This window comes from Asterias amurensis, chromosome 5 (genome assembly GCF_032118995.1).
Source record: "Asterias amurensis chromosome 5, ASM3211899v1".
Lineage (NCBI taxonomy): Eukaryota > Metazoa > Echinodermata > Asteroidea > Forcipulatida > Asteriidae > Asterias > Asterias amurensis.
This window is the reverse complement of record NC_092652.1, coordinates 16,379,090-16,397,428: the sequence shown is the minus strand read 5'-3', so window position 1 is coordinate 16,397,428 and position 18,339 is coordinate 16,379,090. Positions and strand designations below refer to the sequence as shown.

The following is an 18,339-nucleotide window of genomic DNA, read 5'->3' as shown; positions in this document are numbered from 1 at the left end:
GGTATAATGAGACAAATGCTTTTTTTTTTGGCAAGTCGCGATTGATGGTTTGTGTCCCAAGTCGTAATATTAAATAAAGGATATTATAACCATGTGTATGTTCGATGTCCCATCCACCCAAAAGATGATGCGCCACTCTGCAGTGGTGTGGGGTTTAATGACCCCAAACTTTCACCCACCTAGTAGTCTTGGTTCCCAGACCTTCGCATGGTTTAATTCACAGCGATTGCTCCCGGGCAGCGCGCCGAACCGCCCGCTAGCTCTGCGTACGTCTATCGTTGGTTCGATTTCCAGTTCCGCAAAAATTAATTCTAGTTCAACCGGAATGAATTCAAGAAGGTGCACCATCTGTCGGGTAATAATATCGTTCCGAGTATGACATAGTGACGTCTTGTACAAAGACTAACCACATAGTATAGCTGCACCAAATACACTAAACGGAAACTAGTGTTATCGGAAAGCTATCTGAAAGTAACGATGCGTTACAACAGTTCAAGCCTTTTCTATTTACTGGAAAGAAGTGCTATAAATAACAAGCATTAGCAGCAGGTTCAAAGAACCAGTGTGAATCGGTGCAGCAGAGTGGATAACATCACTGGAAAGTTGTACGGTATGTATTAACCATGTGTATCTTCGACAGCATTAACAAAACTATGGTGTGTGTACAGTGTGTATATATACCGTGCGTCTATTATTTGCAAAGAGTTGCTTTTTATAGACATCTAGGGGTCTTCATTCAAAAATATTTATCAAGGAGCTTGATTCAAAATAAACGTGTACACAGTTCGCCATGGTGGACATTCTCGTTTCCCAGGGCCTATAGTAATTTGAAGTGCTGAACTGTGTTAGTTATTTTTTTGACAGATGTCGTTAGGACACAGACAATGATTATTATCTAAATCGGAATTCTATGTGCCAATACATTTTCTATAAAAAACATACCAACAAGTTTGTTGTCGGATACATTTTGTGCAAGTTCATGGAGCGCTAAAATGATGTGAAAGTACACTTGTGATAGATATCGTCAGGACTTGGACAATCATTAATCAGAATCCTTAGCCTATAACTCATTTTCTATAAAAACAAACCAAGTAGCCCAACTGTACTATGGTTTCATTTGTTGTCAGATATTTTGTGCAAGTTCATGATATGATTTGAAAATCGATACTTAAAAGGCAGTGGACACTATTGGTAATTACTCAAAATAATTATCATCATAAAACCTTACTTGGTAACGAGTAATGGAGAATAGGTTGAGAGTATAAAACATTGTGAGAAACGGCTCTCTCTGAAGTGACATAGTTTTCGAGAAAGAAGTCATTTTCCACGAATTTGATTTCGAGACCGAAGATTAAGAACTTGAGGTCTTGAAATCAACCATCTAAACGCACACAACTTCGTGTGACAAGGGACGGTTTTTTCTTTCATTATTATCTCGCAACTACGACGATCGATTGAGCTCAAATTTTCACAGGTTTGTTATTTTATGCATATTTGAGATACGCTAACTGTCAAGGCTTGTCTTTGACAATTACCAATAGGTCCACTGTCTTTAACGGAAACTGGAAAACGCTAGCGTACATTTTTTTATAAAGGAAATTGAGAGTATGCTTGACTTTTTCAGAACATTGTATTCTACGTATTGTCAACTTAATAATAAAAGCACGCAGTGGAAGTTTTAAGACAAAAGTGGAAAGGACGGTCAATCGGTCAAGGCACTTTTGATAAATAATCAAAATAATAATTGTTATCATACAAACTTTCTTGGTAATGAGCAGCGGAGAGTTATTGAAAGTATAAAACATTGTGAAAAACAGCTCCCTCTGAAGTAACGTAGTTTTTGAGAGAAAACGTAATTAATCTCATTTAAATATTTGAATTGAACTCGAGACCCCCCCCCCCCCCCACTCATCAACTGAGGTCTCAAGCATAAAACAAAACTAGTGCGACAAGGGCCCATTATTCTCCCGCAACTTCGACACCAATTGAGCAAACAATTTCACAGGTTTTCCATTTGAGGAAATGTTGAGCACACAGAAGACTGATCTTCGACGTACCAAAATGTGTCCTGTGCCTTTATAAACTATTGGATCATTTAAAGAAGGGCCCCCTCAATAGCAACACCGTCATTGCAGCACCCGGTAGTAGTATGGTTGTTTAGTTATTGGGAGGTACGTCCCCCCCCCCCCCCCCCCCCAAACCCCGGCCGTGCGCCCCTATATGAAATCTGGACTGTTTGGACATTTCCTGAAAGTTTCAATGTGATAAGTGATGTTTTTAAAATTATTTTTTTCTACTTACACGCAGAAAATTAATTGTTTTTTCAATAATACCGGATTATCTGATAAATTTTGTTTCTAACATTATTGAAAAGTAAAAATAAAACATTGTTAAAGCCATTGGACACTTTCGGTAAGCAGTATTGTCCAAAAGAATGAGGCCCACACTTCGTGTATCACAACTTATATATAAACTAACAAACCTGTGAAAATTTAGACTCAATCGGTCATCGGAGTCGGGAGAAAATAACGGGAAAACCCAACCTTGTTTCAGCACGTTTCGCTGTGTCACGACATGTGTTTAAAATAAATCTGTATTGATAATTGTTTTAATGTTTCCTCAAAAAGTAAAGCATTTCATGGAATAATATTTCAAGAGAAGTCTTTCACTACCTTCTGTAAACCCTGTAAGTTATTTGTAAATCTGTGAACTTTTTTTCCTTTTTTTCCATCTTTTTTTCTGTTCCGAAACTGTCCAATGGCTTTAAAGACACACTATTGGTAATTGTCAAAGACTATTTATCACAGTTGGTGTATCTCAACATATGCACAAAATAACAAACCTGTGAAATTCTGTCGTCGAAGTTGCGATATATTAATGAAAGAAAAAAAACACCCTTGTCGCACGAAGTTGTGTGCTTTCAGATGGTTGATTTCGAGACCTCAAATTCAAAATCTGAGGTCTCGAAATCAAATTCGTGGAAAATTACTCTCCCCATTACACGTAATCAAGTAAGGTTTTATGATAATACTTATTTTGAGTAATACCAATAGTGTACACTGCCTTTAAAAGGCAAAAGGACACCTGGCCTGAACCTCCCTCCTTTTTAGCAGTATTGTACCAGTGCCCATGATTTTTACCGTGGTTATGAAAACAGCTAGTGCCACGGATCTCACATTGGGCCCCCTGTATGCCTCGCCAATGTCCATTTATACAAAAAACTTCTTCGAATAACGTAACAATCGTGAATCCTGTGGTAGTTCTTTAGCGGGCCCATTCGATGGCATTAAACCTGGGACAATAACCCCTCAACAAATATTCAAGATCACGCATGGCTGACCAAGCCTCATTCCGTATTATCGGGCTACCTAAATTATTCACGAATACCGCCTATTGTTACCTTGTTGTGACGTCATTTATTTTGTTCTTTAGAGTTCACCGCCCACACAGAGTTTACCCAACTTGGTATCGCCACCACGTCGTACATTTTATTATACGTATAGTATCGTACGTGTGCTAAACTGTAATACGCTTTATACATGCTATCATAGTGTGCGGTGTATGAATGACACGGATTCACTCATAACTGTTTGTCTGCATCTAACTCACTCAGAAATAATACAACTTTGCTGAGGATCTACCATTGCAACTGCCAGTTTATATTCTGGACGAAATCAACATGAACACACGTCAACTTCCGCTCGGTTCTTTCCTGTGTGCTGTGTTTATCCAACAAATTCTGCTTCTAATGATAGCGCCCTCAACGCTGACTACTGTTTCGGCGGCAACAACAAGCAGGAACGCCGACGACGATGGTTCGTTGTTGATTGGAGCGTTCAACATCCAAGTACTGGGGCAAGCCAAATTTAAGAAGGTGGAAGTTGTCGAAACACTGGTGAAGGTAAATTGGTCAACAACTTTTGACAAAATTTTACTATTTTGAATTGAATTGGGAATGGAGGGCAATATTTTGCTCCCCTGGAATAACATCCAATAGGTAACGACGAACGGTTTCTAAACCGTTTTTCGAAACGAAACTCATCCACCCCAAACTTCTTTATGGCGCGACTAGTTATAGCAGACAAATATGAATATCATAAAAATAATTTCCATTCTGTGACTGATAAGAGAATGATTTTCCCCTGAAGATTCTGAGGCGATATGATTTGGTGCTGATCCAGGAGATACGTGACAGTGCACAGACGGTTATTGGACAAATTCTGGATGCCGTCAATTCGTAAGTAACTTGATTTGTTGTAACTTAACACCACGGGGAAAAAAAATGTTTAAATAAATAGTAAACTTGCGGGTACAACCATGTATATAAAATCTCTTTTGAAGGAGTGTTTGCACTGAAAAGAACCGGTTTGGTCTGGACTTTCCGAACAGAATACTCTGCTCGTCTTCAGGAGGGAAAAAGGTGCGATTTGGAGCTAAATCCATGTTCATATAATTTCACGTTATTACAATTAAAAAATTGCATTTGTATTTGCAGGGGTCTAAGTGACAAGTACGAAATGGTGGTGAGTGAAAGACTGGGACGTACCAATAGCAAGGAGCAGTATGCGTATTTCTACAAGTTAGTAAGACATTATAATAATAAAACCCACCCATTAAAGCCATTATACACTTTCGGTACAGATTTACAAATAATTTACAGGGTTTACAGAAGGTAATGGTAAAAGACTTATCTTGAAATATTATTCCATGAAATGCTTTATTTGTTTAGAAAACATTAAAACAACATACATTCTCGATAGCGAGAAATACGAATTTAGTTTAAACACATGACCATGACACGGCGAAACGTGCGGATACAAGGGTGGGTTTTCCCGTTATTTTCTCCCGACTCCGATGACCGATTGAGCCTAAATTTTTACAGGTTTGTTATTTTATATATAAGTTGCGGTGCACAAGGTGGGGGCCTTGGACAACTCTGTTTACCGACAGTGTCCAATGGCTGGAATGTACAGGCATAGTCGTTTTGGGGAAACTATTTATTATCACGTAATGTCATTGTAAACTACGCCTATTTCTCAGATGATTAGTAACAGCACGAAGTTGGGGGGGGGGGGTAAGGACAACATTATTTTACAAGTACAATACAGGATACGGTGACGTTTGAATGTTTGACAACGTTTAATCTGGAAAAGGGTTGCGTGTGTAAAGGCATCCAAAACAATGGCGGTACTAATGAACAAAACCCATAGATGAGTACCAACTATAGACGTCTTCATCTTGGTGTTGTTCCTTGTATTGAATAACAAAAATGAATGCTATTAATCATTTTACAAATAGGAACCAGACTGTTTTGTTCTAGCCTCGCTTTGCCAACATTGATATCAATGGGAGAAATTCAAGATGGCTGCACCATGATAAAGGTCTATAGCAGTAGATTCTTTATGGTACAGTTTATGTAGCAACTATATAGGGAAACTTTCAGTGAGTCTTAAAGGCAGTGGACACTATTGGTAGTATTACTCAAAATATTGATTAGCATAAAGCCTTACTTGGTAACGAGTAATGGGGAGAGGTTGATAATATAAAACATTGTGAGAAACGGCTCCCTCTGAAGTAACGTAGTTTTCGAGAATGAAGTAATTTTCCACAAATTTGATTTCGAGACCTCAGAGTTTGAGGTCTCGAAATCAAGCATTATTATAAAGGCACACAACATCGTGTGTCAAGGGTGTTTTTTCTTTCATTATTATCTCGCAACCTCGACGACCAATTGAGCTCAAATTTTCACAGGCTTGTTATTTTATGCATATATGTCGAGATACACCAAGTGAGAATACTGGTCTTTGACAATTACCAATAGTGTCCATTGTCTTTAAACCTTTTTTCTCAGAAATAATTCTTTCTATTGTTACTTTATTTTTCAGATCAAGTAGGTTTGGAAAAGGGTATTAAATGTCTAAGGGAATTATAATAAAGTACGGCAGTTGAGTAATAAAGACCTATATGTATTTTGGGTTCAGTTTCTGATTGGTTAGCTATATAGCGGCTGTATTATTGGAAAACATTAAGTCTTAAACAATCTTTCTCATTTTATTTTCAGATCAAGTAAATTGACTCTGATTACAAGTTACGTGTACAATGATGAGAGGGGCGATGTGTTTGAGCGGGAACCATTTATCGCATATTTCGAGTCTCCAACAACAGGTAAAGTCATTGGTACACACTGAACGATCCAAAAATATGTCAGACTGAAAATGCTGTCATATAAAAAATGCATTCATCGTGCTTAGTTATTTTCTGTACCTTAAGACAATGACACCTTTGTTAAAGACAGTTGACACTATTGGTAATTGTCAAAGACTAGCCTTCACAATTGGTATATCTCAACATATGCATAAAATAACAAACCTGAGAAAATTTGAGCGCAATTGGTCATCGAAGTTGCGAGATAATAATGAAAGAAAAAACACCCTTGTCACACGAAGTTGTGCGCGTTTAGATGGTTGATTTCGAGACCTCAAGTTCTAAACTTGAGGTCTCGAAATCAAATTCGTGGAAAATTACTTCTTTCTCCAAAACTATGGCACTTCAGAGGGAGCTGTTTCTCACAATGTTTTATACCACCAACCTCTCCCCATTACTTGTCGACAAGAAAGGTTTTATGCTAATAACTATTTTGAGTAATTATCAATAGTGTCCACTGCCTTTAAAGGCAGTGGATACTTTTGGTAATTACTCAAAATAATTATTAGAATAAAACCTTTCTTGGTGACGAGTAATAGGGAGAGGTTGTGAGAAACGGCACCCTCTGAAGTGCAATAGTTTTCGAGAAAGAAGTAATTTTCCACAAATTTGATTTCGAAACCTCAGATTTAGAACTTGAGGTCTCGAAATCAACCATCTAAACGCACATACCTTCGCAAGTTCGATGACCGATTGAGTTCAAATTTTCACAGTTTCGTTATTTTATGCATATGTTTTTAAACACCAACTGTGAAGGCTATAGTCTTTGACAATTACAAAATAGTGTCCACTGGCTTTAACTGTCAGAGACAGTCTTCTCACTTGGTGTAGCTCAAAATAATAAAATGCACAAAATAACAAACCTGTGAAAACATGAACTCATTTTGGTCGTTACGTAACTTCAGATGGAGCCGTTTCTCATTGTTTTATAATTATCAAAAGCTCTCCATTGCTTGGTACCAAGTAATTGTTTATGCTAACAATCATTTGAGTATTAACCAATACATGTAATAAAGAGTAATTATAGGGCGCCAAATCCATCAAAATGAGGTGTTCAAGGCGCACAGGAGGGGAACCACACACAGCAAGGAAAAGACAAAATAGACCAATCACGCGTATAGGCGAGATTAAACAGTATGGTTTTCAACTTAACCTTGAAAGTATTAATATTAGAAATATTGCGGATCTGAAGAGTGTCCACTGCCTTTGGGCAGCTCTATGAAATTGGGCCCCAGGTTGTTAATTAAAGAATACCTAAATTTTCTTTAACCATCTTTTTTTATCCTATTATTTTGTCAGCTGTGGACAGATTTGCGATGTTTGGTATTCATATCAAGCCAACCGAAGCTGTCGAAGAAATCAACCGACTGGTTGAAGTTTACGATGACTTCGTAAACAGATATAGACAGAAGGTAATGGACCTTTATCACGGTGCAGCCATCTTGAATTTCTCCCGTTGATATCAATGCTACCAAACCGAGGTTATGGAAGAACAAACTAGTCTGGTTCCTAATTGGAAAATAATTGTTAGCATTCATTATTGTTATTCGATACCAGGAACATGACCAAGATGAGGGCAGCATGATAAAAGTCTAAATAAGGGGAAGATAGTTTGTTACTTTGGGTGAGGGTGTGTGTGTGTGGGGGGGGGGGGGGGGGGCGTGTTGTTGATTAGCGTGCGAGTTGTGTACAAGGATAAGGGCATGTGTTGGCTTTATACGTATACATGTACTCGTCTTCGTCGGATTTAACTGCGAATCTCAAGAACCATGACAGCCATGTGAAATGATGCGAGGTCAGAGGTGATTATGTTCGTGGGCTCAACAGCAGATGCATCTCGCGATTTCTTTTGAGTTCTCTTCCCTGAATGTTTTAATGAATATATGATTTAATATGATTTACAACTTGGATTTTAACAATTTAAGGAGATTTTTGTGGAGGAAGTTTTTATCACTTTGTTTTCTGTCTTTTAAGAACGTCATCATCGGTGGCGATTTTAATGCAGATTGCGGCTACGTGTCAAAGGGCATCCTCAACGACGGCTTAATACTGCGTACAGACACTCGATTCAACTGGATTATTCCCGATGACTTAGATACCACAGTGGCAGCTTCAGACTGTTCATACGACCGGTGAGATACTAGACTTGCAAAATACTAAAAATTGAAATTAGAGTTTATACTTGGAGAATGGGTCTTTATCAAGACGAGTTCGAGTGTCAGTGGCAATAAAAAGAAAGTACTTGAGTTCCAATGAAACGTTTCTCGAATAGTGTTCGAATTTGAGTACCAATGTAATCGAATAGTACTCGAGTATGAATACCAATCAAAACGGTACTCAAGTAGTACTGGAATACGAGTGCATAAACACAACTGAGTACTTCAGTACTCGGGTACAAGTACCAACGAAACGGCAAGTAGTACTCGGGAGTACCATTAACGAGTACGCAGGCAATGTTCATCAAGTTTTCGTCAAGTATAACTAAAACTGCACTGTAAGAAATATCCGTACAATTTACGGCACTTTACCTGGCAGAGTGGCAGCTATAGAGTGTCAGGTAAAGTGCCGTAAGTTACACGGTGGAAGTGTTGTAAACTATCACTTCAAGTCACAATTTACAAAACTTCCATCGTGAAATTAACGGCACTTTACCTGGCACCCTAGCTGCCATGTAAAGTGCCGTAAATTTAACGGATATTTTTTACAGTGTGGTAAATTAATGATTGTTAAACTTAAGATTGAAAATGCTTTTTTGATAATCATTCGTATTTGCTCATTATGGAATACAAACAATGGTAATTTTAATATAGGCCTACCTTGAAGTTTTATACATAATCAACCGAATTCATAAAAAGGAAACAATGAATGCAACCCATTTTGACGGATTTTGCTCCTCCCCTTATAGATTTGTAATTGCTGGAGACGAACTCAACGACAACATTGTACCGGGACGAACGGGTGCTTTTTACTTTGATGAGATATATGGTTTGGATTCAGGCGAGGTATGTACCCATCAGACACAAGTCATTTCCCCATTTGTAAAGCTTGCTAAGAAAACACAAAAAGTTTAATGAATTATGTCCATAGTGTTTGGTGTTTTATATTGTCGCATATGGCCCTACTTTGTTTACTTTCTGCTTAGATGTTTTTTTCAGTACGATTCCATTGTGGTTGAATATTATGTAGTCTTCTGATTAATTAATATTATGTACTTCCAGTAGTTTATTTATGATTGTGCTTTTTTTAATTTTGTTTGTATTGCATGTATTCAAAATGAATTTCATCCATGGTAGGACCAATAAAAATTGAATTGAATTGAACTGAATTGAAGTCCCGTTCTAATGGTGAGAGGTCCCTGAGCTTATCGCGCCAACTACACTACTAGCAAACGCACTCGCCGTTACAAATGTGGTCCTGAGAATCGTACAGGTTGGGGAATGCAGAGCATCACAAACCGATAGTTTTATGGTAAAGCACAACACGGGATTGGGACTTGAGTCAAGTCTAGATATAGACTTGTCCATTGTTGATAAACACACCGCGGTGGTTTGTATGGACGGCCGATTGATAGTAAAATCTGTTATCGTAGTAACATAAAGCTTTAACCAAATTCAACATTTTCGGCGGGCTCTCAATAACTAAAAGAAATATCTACCATGATTGGCTGCTTTGCTTTGCTTTGAAACAAATTTAACACTACTGTATTGAATATCTGTTACTTTGGTACAAATTATATAGTGATCTGGTTTTTGTTTTGGCATTTAACGAGCTGTGACGTTGAAAAAGAAAAGGTTTAGTTTTGTAAATAATGGTGCCAAAGTTAACGATACCGGGTTTATTTATGACAAATCTTACAATTTAGTTTTAAATGTAACATAGCAATTTGTTAAGATTTTTTGGAAAGTTACACGCTTATAATTGATTGTTTATTGCATGGAAAAAATCCGCCAATGATAAACGGTAGTTGATTAAATCCAAACAAATGAACTTGTAATACTTTACAAAAATATCCGTATAATTTACGGCATTTTACCTGGCAGCTAGAGTGTCGGGTAAAGTGCCGTTAATTTCACTGTGGAACTTTTGTAAACTACCCCTTCAGGGCACGTTTTACAAAACACCCACCAGAAATTTACGGCACTTAACCTGGCTGCCAGGTAAAGTGCCGTAAATTTTACGGATATTTTTTACAGTGTGTGCACAATGCGAGAATATGACTGTAGTAGGCCTACATTTGTTATCCTAAGGAAAGACGTCGATTTGATAATAGCGTTGTACCATGACCGAGGATTAACAGTAATTAAACTATTTTCTGTGTTTTGTTTTGTTCGTTTTCAGACCCGACTCGTGAGTGACCACTACCCTATCGAGATGGTTATTCAAGGAAATCTGACGTAAGTATGACAACATTAATATTAACGAGGTTCAGCTACACGTTACGCGAGTAAACACGTGAACATCGGAAAGTTATGTTGTTTCTTGGTGACGGCACCACGTGGGGCTTATTTCATGCTCACCTGCACGCGCGTACCCGACGCACGAGATGGTAGCATTTACGTAGTATTCTAAAAGACATGTTGAGGTGTGGTTTAAATTGCCACTTTCATCTTACGTGTTTATTATTAATAATGTTAAACAGATTTTTACTCATTCATATATATTTCGTATTATATTGCATTTGTTTATTGCTGTATTACTTTGTTAAATACTTTGTGAATGAACATTGTTTGTGTGTGTGTTTTTGACGCATTTTGAATAATTATTTTGATTTCATATTGCATATACAGGCATATTTTTGTGTAGCCGGAGGTATTTGAATTGAAGGCATTCGGGCCAGGCAGAATAACTTGTTTACATCCTTGCATTTGTTTATTGCTTTAATACTTTGTGAGTGTTCAATGTTTGTATATGTATTTTTTTATGCATTATGAATAACAATACTGATTTTGAGACCGACTTATTGAGCTGGAACATACAGTTACAGTAACACGTTGCCTTTGATCGGACGAGTTGGTCAACAAACGGTTTCAAACGCTTTTCAAAGAACAACTCGTCCGATGTAACACAATGCAATGTAAAGTTTCCTCCATAGCTGCTGACTCGAATGTCACTGATCGAAGGTGTGTCGTTCAAGCCGATATATTTACTGTAGGCCTACATAACCAATTAACCATAATACAAACACCTAGGAATGTTTGTCTGGCTGAGTTTAGAAATAATCATTTATCATGTCTGAGTTGAGTGTACAGTGTAGTTACTGGTAGTTATATTTGTTTCTTTATTCTTGTAAAGTAAATAAAGCTATGGATATAAAGGATTGTGTGCGTAGGTTGATATGCACCTGAAGATGAAACACGCATCTAAATTTCTGCCAAATAATATCTCTTTCTTTATAATTGTCTAAACTAATTGTTTATAAGGCATTGGACATCTTTGGTAGTTACTCAAAATGTATATTGGCTGAACGAGTAAAGGAGAGCTGTTAATTGTAAAACATTGTGAGAAGCGACTCCCTCTGAAGTAACGTAGTTTTTTAGAAAGGGATAATTCATCTCTAAAATATTTTAATCTTAAAAAAATGTTTAGGCCTGAAGCCCATTTTCAGGCATATGAAAGCACACACATTACTATTGTGCAACAAGTGTGCACGTGTTGTAACTTGTAACTCCAACGACTAATATTGAGCAAAACATTTGACATAATTAATTGTTAGTTTATTTTTTTATATTGTGTTAGGCTGGTTGGGATACAGCAAGTGAGAATACCGGTCGTTAACAATAGTATTACCAGTTGTGTCCAGCCCATTCATCTGCTAACACGGCAATTTTTCATCTTTTTGCAGACCTGTGTTGCCATTATCGCACACCACCTCTGGCACTGTTAGTTGTTCCGGCAGTTTCCGTGCCTTGGTGTGGCTGTGCCTCCTGGTCGTCGCGGAGGAGACCGACCCGTCGGTGTGCATCGGCCGACTGGTCGAATCGCTCACCGGCGAGGGTTCCGGCGTGACGGACCGCTGCACCGAGGACTGGATCAAACGTTATCTGGAGTTATCATAAACTGAACAAGGAGGGGCGGGGGATTGGGTGTTGGGGTTGGGATCATTTCGGTTGCTCACGGGTGGACCAGGTATGATGGTGACTGAGGGTAGTTGATATATATAGGGGTTCACTGGTCCATATAGACTTGATGACAAGTCGTTAGCGCTGCCCCAAACACACATTCTGCCGTTCATATAGTACTAATAATATCGAAGTCTTATATAGCGCACGTATCTACCAAACAAGGTACTCAAGGCGCTGAGTATATACAAACTTTCAGAAAGATAGTTTATTGCAGTGACGAATTCTAAGACCCAATTATTCAGCACCCAAAGTGCTACGGCGCATACAGCAGCCATCGTATGATAATGATGGAGGTTATTCCACAATGAGGGCGCTGTTTCATGCAACAATGAATCGGCTATTGGATAGATTAAAAGCAACGACTAAAGATTTTGAACCAAGTCTTAGGGTTCTGTTATTCAAATTGGGGGAAATCGTACACCCCAACCCCCTCCCCCACCGGGAAAACCGCCCAAAATAACATGCACACAAAATACCCATTCTACAAAATATTGATATTTCTGTGTGCTAATGTGGTATTGCTGTTGGTTTAAAATTTACAATTTTTTAAGGACATCTTGTATATCAAATGTGTAAAACATGAGTTTAAATTTGCGGACTCATTGTTGTTTTACAGTTGTTTTGAATACCTATTCAAATTTATGGTGGTTGTTTTGTTGTTGACAACATTGCGTACCCCGTCTAATTCTATAATTGATCAACATTACAACATAATTAAACAGTCTGAAACAACATTATTTAGTTATTTGATTATTTATTTTCATTTGGAAACTAAAATATGTAGTGGTACATTACAGTAACATCAAGCGATGAGCGAGTGGACTTTCACAGATAGATACCAGCTTTGTCTGGTGTGCCATGATGCGGTATTGTTCCGCTGGAATGTGTTTTGAAAAAATGCTGCGAAGTTTCGCAGCGAAGAGTGTTAAGCGCCCTATAATTATAACTCCCATTTAAACATGTTGGAGTGTTACAGTAAATACATGGCAAAATAAAGTGTGACATATGTATCGTGTTCCACAGCAAGCGAAGTTTTGACGCGGTGAAGTGTACCAGGCGTCCTATCATTATTACTATAGGACTGTCATAAAAAAAAATGAGTGACCCAATAAATGGGGAAATTAAGTAATGACACATGCCTCTTTCATAACAGTAGGGGACTTTCGGTACGCTTGGTGGCAGCATACTTGTCAGGTAAGCTCAATTGTTCTCGGTAATTAGCACGTGCTCAAAACTAGGTAAACAATGGTGTAAGTCTGCTGCCACCTCGCGTTCCAAAGTCTCCTATTCATAATGGAAACGGGAAGGAATTAAAAAGTGTTTTTTTTTATTAACTAATGGAATGCCCAAATGGGTCGTAACACTACTTTGTGTGTATACCGTCGTGTAACGAAGGACAGCAAAGTTTTCTTTTTGTTAATAAACTTCAACTGTTTTCTTTCATTAAATGAAAGAAAACAGTTGAAGAGTTGAAGTCCACCTCGCTGCCATGACTGTTGCACACGCGTCTCCAATGACAATAGCCAATGGTAGAATGCTCATCTTTAAACTGCAATACAATCATACATAACAATAATTTATAACTAATATATACACAGCCTTTTTAACACGCCTAATACGCTTATGCAAGTGCACATTCAGTATTTTCCTGCAAGTATATGTGGGACTACATTTGAATTATGAGACCAACTCCTTCTTTAAGAACATGTACAGATTTTGAACATGCCGTAGCGCAATATGCAGCCAATCAAACAAGGAACACCGGTGTGAACCCCTCGCTTTTCGATATGTGCACTGGGTTCTGTAACGTGCGTTACACAACAAACGGGGACAACGGGTTTACGTACCATCCGAATGACAAAGCATCATGGTTAAGTGTCTTGCTTAACAGGCGTTTCGACTGAGATTTGAACCCACACTCTGCTGTTCAAAAACACTAGAGCTTGAGTCCGGTGCTCTTAACCACTAGACCACAATTTGTACTTGTAAATGTACTTTTTGGCTTGCTTGGCTGCCAGTGCAGTGAATAAGTAAACCAGAATATAAATGCTGAAATTAATCTCAATTCAAGGTATAAATAGATGACAAATCTATCTCGTTAATAAACATTGACACAAAATGTCTGAAAATAATGTGGATGTACAACTGTGGGTCCAGTTAAGTAAATTACAAATTAAAAATTTGTCTTCTTTTTATGACTTCGTTTTTCTGTGGTTTTGTTCTTTGTATCGAACTTGACCTCTAGTCGTGGGACCATATCTTAAAGGAACACGTTGCCTTGGATCGGTCGAGTTGGTCTTTGAAAAGCGTTTGTAACCGTTTTTTATAAAATACATATGGGTAAAAAGATGTTGTAAAAGTAGAATACAATGATCCACACAAACATGCCTCGAAATTGCGTGGTTTTCCTTTTACCTCGTCGACTAACACGTCGGCCATTTATGGGGGTCAAAATTTTGACTCCCATAAATGGCCGACCATGTTAGTTCGCACAGTAGAAGGAAAACCACGCAATTTCGAGGCAAACTTGTGTGGAGCATTGTATTCTACTTTTAAAACATCTTTCCAACCATATGCATTTTATAAAAAACGGTTACAAACGCTTTTGTTTTGACCAACTCGTCCGATCCAAGGCAACGTGTTCCTTTAACAACTATATAACCGATTTTCAACTTTTTCAGGTAGAGACTCCTTAGGCATTAAAAATAAACCTTGAAAAACCGTGACCCCAAGTTGACCTCTTTTTCCGGGTTAACCGGAAGTGGGACCATTTCTCAAGGACTACACATCCGATTTTAAAACTTTTTTCAGTTATAGACTACTTATAGGCATTCAATATTGAACTTGGGTTAAATTTATTCAACATAATGACCATAACGCCATGTTGACCTTTACTTTTTGTGTTCAAGCTCATTTTGATTTAGTATCAGGTACAAGACCAGGTAATCACATGTCATTGGGTTGTAATGTGTGTGTTTTATTGTAGCATATAAAACTTTTATTAACAAAACATTCGGGAACAGCTGTGTGATTGTTTATCTCTAGTTATTATTATTATTATCAGTCTAAAGTCTTACCGCACTCGTTGTCGACACACTGACCGGGACAAGCGGAGCAAGCTTCACCTGCCTTATATGGCTTCTCTCCTTCATAATTCCCCCTGAAACACAGCAACAAGCAAACAAACAAACACATGAAGAAATTTGGTCATCAATCGTCATACATGTCTTTCTAAGAGTGTTATGACTTGATATATGTTTCCTTGGCAAATTTCAGTAATAAATCATTCAATTTCATAACCACGCCTTCAAATTCACAGAGTTAACCGACTCACCCTGGTCCATAGTTGCACGTAACTACCCAACCATTGTCAAATGCGTTCTCGACTGTAGGGCAAAATGCCCATCCACATCCAAGATCAGTAGTGTCAGACCATACTTCCTGTATTAAAACAATTTGTTTTTAAGATACAAATAAATACAAATGTTATAATTATTAATGGGTCTTGTTCTGCCGTCTTGATAGCTTCAACATCACCAGAGAGTGGCCTCACTGCAGCCTGCGTCAATCATCGCACATAATTGCCTTTCACCTATCATTCATTTTACTACGTAGTCATATCCTGCGTAGTACAAAGCATCATTACTTGCAAGAACATCTGTACGTAAAACACAGTGCACACAACATGCAGCCGACCGAAAGTAACATTTTACATAATCTGTGTTTTGATTGGTCCGAGGTAATGTTTGTCAGCTGCACTCACACCATCTCAGACCAATCAAAACACAGGTATGTAAAACTACGCCTCTACACGTTTATCCAATGAAATCACTAGTATGAAAACAACCCATTCAAGGTACAACAGAACTTCAAACGTGGAACTAGCACCCTCTAGCTGCCAGGTAAAGTGCCGTAAATTTTAAGGACTTTTTTACAGTGTATACAGTGCTGCCACACATCGGTGTTTGGGTATAAAGCCATATTCTTTATTGAAAGTATTGCAAAATGTCCATCTATTCAAGCTATTAGTACGGATTAATCTTACCTGTGTGTAGTGTCCGCATACTCCTGAGCATTCGTTATCATCGAAGTCGAAGAATGCAACCTCGTCGTGCCAATATTTAGAAACCACTTGGCCATCGGGCGGAGCTACCACCGTGCCTGACGCGACATACAAGTTTTGGCCAACGTGAGGAAATGGACTAGTGATACCGTCTGGTTGGCCGTGAGCAAAGACACACTTCTCAGACCAGGCCTGAGCCATTTTGGCTAGGTCGTCGTTCCAGACCTGTGAAGGGGTTGGGGAATAAAATCACTTTTAACTTTGTACCTGGGTGTTGTCATTAGTTGCTTCAAAAGGGTTAGGTTAGGGTAGGTTTAAAAGGTTAGGCAGCCTTAGGGTTAGGTTAGGGAACAAAAGCCCCTCGCTTACCCTTGTATCTAACTGTTGTCATTAAATTGCTACAAAGGGTCAGATTTTAGGCCCAAATTGTGTGTGCTTTCAGATGCCTAAGCTTCACACCTGAATTATTTTTATATTAAGTTGAGTGAGAAACTGTCTCTCTCTTTCTCAAAAACTACGCTACTTTTTTGTAAAGGTCCTAGGTAGCTGTTTCTCCACCATTTTGGGCTTAAAGGCAGTATACACTATTGGTTATTACTCAAAATAATTAAAGCATAATAACGAGTAATGGGGAGCTGTTGATAGTATAAAACATCGTAAGAAACGGCTCCCTCTGAAGTAACATAGTTTTCGAGAAAGAAGTATTTTTTCACAAAATTTGATTTCGAGACCTCAGATTTAGAACTTGAGGTCTCGAAATCAATCATCTGAAAGCACACAACATCGTGTGACGAGGATGTTTTTTCTTTAATTCATTATTATCTCGCAACTTCGATGACCGATTGAGCTCAAATTTTCACAGGTTTGTTATTTTATACATATGCTGAGATACAAGAACTGAGAAGACTGGTCTTTGACAAGTACCAACAGTGTCCAGTGTCTTTTAATTTGTTTACCATTTTGTGCATATCGGCAGCTGGCGGTGAGGTGTCTCCGCGGTAGGAGTTATGTGTGTCCAGGAAGGCATCTCTTTGGGCGGAAGTGAGAGCCGCCCTCTTCGTCCTCAAGAACTTCTTAGGGAGGCTGTTGGTATCCTCTGCTTGGATCCTCAGGACCGCAACTAGCCAATCAAACAAAAAACAAAGGATACAATATATATATTCCTTAAAGATACACATTAATTTTTTCAGTGGTGTTTTGATGCGTGTGCATTTCAGTGAATAATATTTTGATGCTTTCACATTTTCAACTGTCTGCAACTGCCAGGTTTTCATCTGCCAGACTTATGACTTCAAATTACTTGGAAACAAATGACAGTAACTTACCAAAGACCACTGCAAACAAGACGGTGATGAGTAGACGAGCCATTGTTGCCTCCACTTAATAGCCCAGAGACACTGCACACGGACTATCAAAGATGATTCTGAAAAAGAACCACAATATTTCAACACAAGTATTAGTAAAAGATACACGTAACGTAGTCTTTGTGTTTGTAACGGATTAATCCAATGAAATTTAGAGAGTACATCGTACTTTTAAAACGTCATAAAAATTTGCGATCGATTTTAATTTAAAGTTTGTACACATTTCATTTAAAATGAGCAAATGCCGTCAGTTTATTGTGAAAAATAGTCTCAATTGTGCGAGGTGAAGTCTTTATTATAAAGTATGTTGATAACCAGAATGGGTTTCATGAACCGAAAATAACACGACTAAAGAATACGATAGATTAACAAGAAAATAAACAATGTTATACCAATCGAGAGGCGGTACTATACCTTGTGACGACGTAGATAGTCTGGAGCAGACAACCTCAAAAATGTAGAATAAATACCTCTGGACTATGTTTTCTCTGATCACCACTTAGGCGAAATCCTTATCACATCGGTTTGCCTTGTTGGGATTCCTGCATACGGAACTACTTTTTATTTCGTTTGTCTCACATTCGAT

The 18,339-nt window shown here is 38.2% G+C and overlaps 2 protein-coding genes across 3 annotated transcripts; one reads left to right on the top strand and one right to left on the bottom strand.

Annotated features, from left to right (window-relative positions):
• Nucleotides 1-442: 442 nt before the first annotated feature.
• LOC139937592 (deoxyribonuclease-1-like) lies at nt 443-12,702 on the top strand. The gene is made up of 10 exons (XM_071932800.1): nt 443-610; nt 3,614-3,901; nt 4,149-4,237; nt 4,496-4,579; nt 6,062-6,165; nt 7,504-7,616; nt 8,179-8,336; nt 9,110-9,206; nt 10,543-10,598; nt 12,047-12,702. The coding sequence occupies exons 2-10, from the start codon at nt 3,680-3,682 to the stop codon at nt 12,258-12,260; spliced, it is 1,137 nt and encodes a 378-aa protein (XP_071788901.1). The 5' UTR covers nt 443-610; nt 3,614-3,679; the 3' UTR covers nt 12,261-12,702.
• A 1,033-nt stretch (nt 12,703-13,735) lies between these two features.
• LOC139937593 (GLIPR1-like protein 1) lies at nt 13,736-18,188 on the bottom strand. Of its 2 annotated transcripts, none has more exons than XM_071932801.1 (7): nt 18,168-18,188; nt 17,715-17,812; nt 17,346-17,509; nt 16,372-16,614; nt 15,661-15,767; nt 15,404-15,486; nt 13,736-13,875 (listed from the first exon to the last, which is right to left on the bottom strand). In XM_071932801.1, the coding sequence occupies exons 2-7, from the start codon at nt 17,755-17,757 to the stop codon at nt 13,871-13,873; spliced, it is 645 nt and encodes a 214-aa protein (XP_071788902.1). In that variant the 5' UTR covers nt 17,758-17,812; nt 18,168-18,188; the 3' UTR covers nt 13,736-13,870. The 2 variants fall into 2 exon arrangements, with proteins under 2 accessions (XP_071788902.1, XP_071788903.1); XM_071932802.1 differs by lacking the exon at nt 18,168-18,188 and adding an exon at nt 18,146-18,166.
• Between the last annotated feature and the right edge of the window lie 151 nt (nt 18,189-18,339).

Excerpts from the sequence above, each read along its gene's own strand:
- LOC139937592 (XM_071932800.1), top strand. The coding sequence starts at position 3,680 with ATGAACACACGTCAACTTCCGCTCGGTTCTTTCCTGTGTGCTGTGTTT. Across the intron at positions 4,580-6,061 it reads CAGTATGCGTATTTCTACAA|ATCAAGTAAATTGACTCTGA; the intron begins GTTAGTAAGACA and ends TTTTATTTTCAG. Across the intron at positions 8,337-9,109 it reads TCAGACTGTTCATACGACCG|ATTTGTAATTGCTGGAGACG; the intron begins GTGAGATACTAG and ends CTCCCCTTATAG.
- LOC139937593 (XM_071932801.1), bottom strand. The coding sequence starts at position 17,757 with ATGGCTCGTCTACTCATCACCGTCTTGTTTGCAGTGGTCTTTG. Across the intron at positions 17,510-17,714 it reads CTTGTTTGCAGTGGTCTTTG|TTGCGGTCCTGAGGATCCAA; the intron begins GTAAGTTACTGT and ends TTGATTGGCTAG. Across the intron at positions 16,615-17,345 it reads CTGCCGATATGCACAAAATG|GTCTGGAACGACGACCTAGC; the intron begins GTAAACAAATTA and ends ACCCCTTCACAG.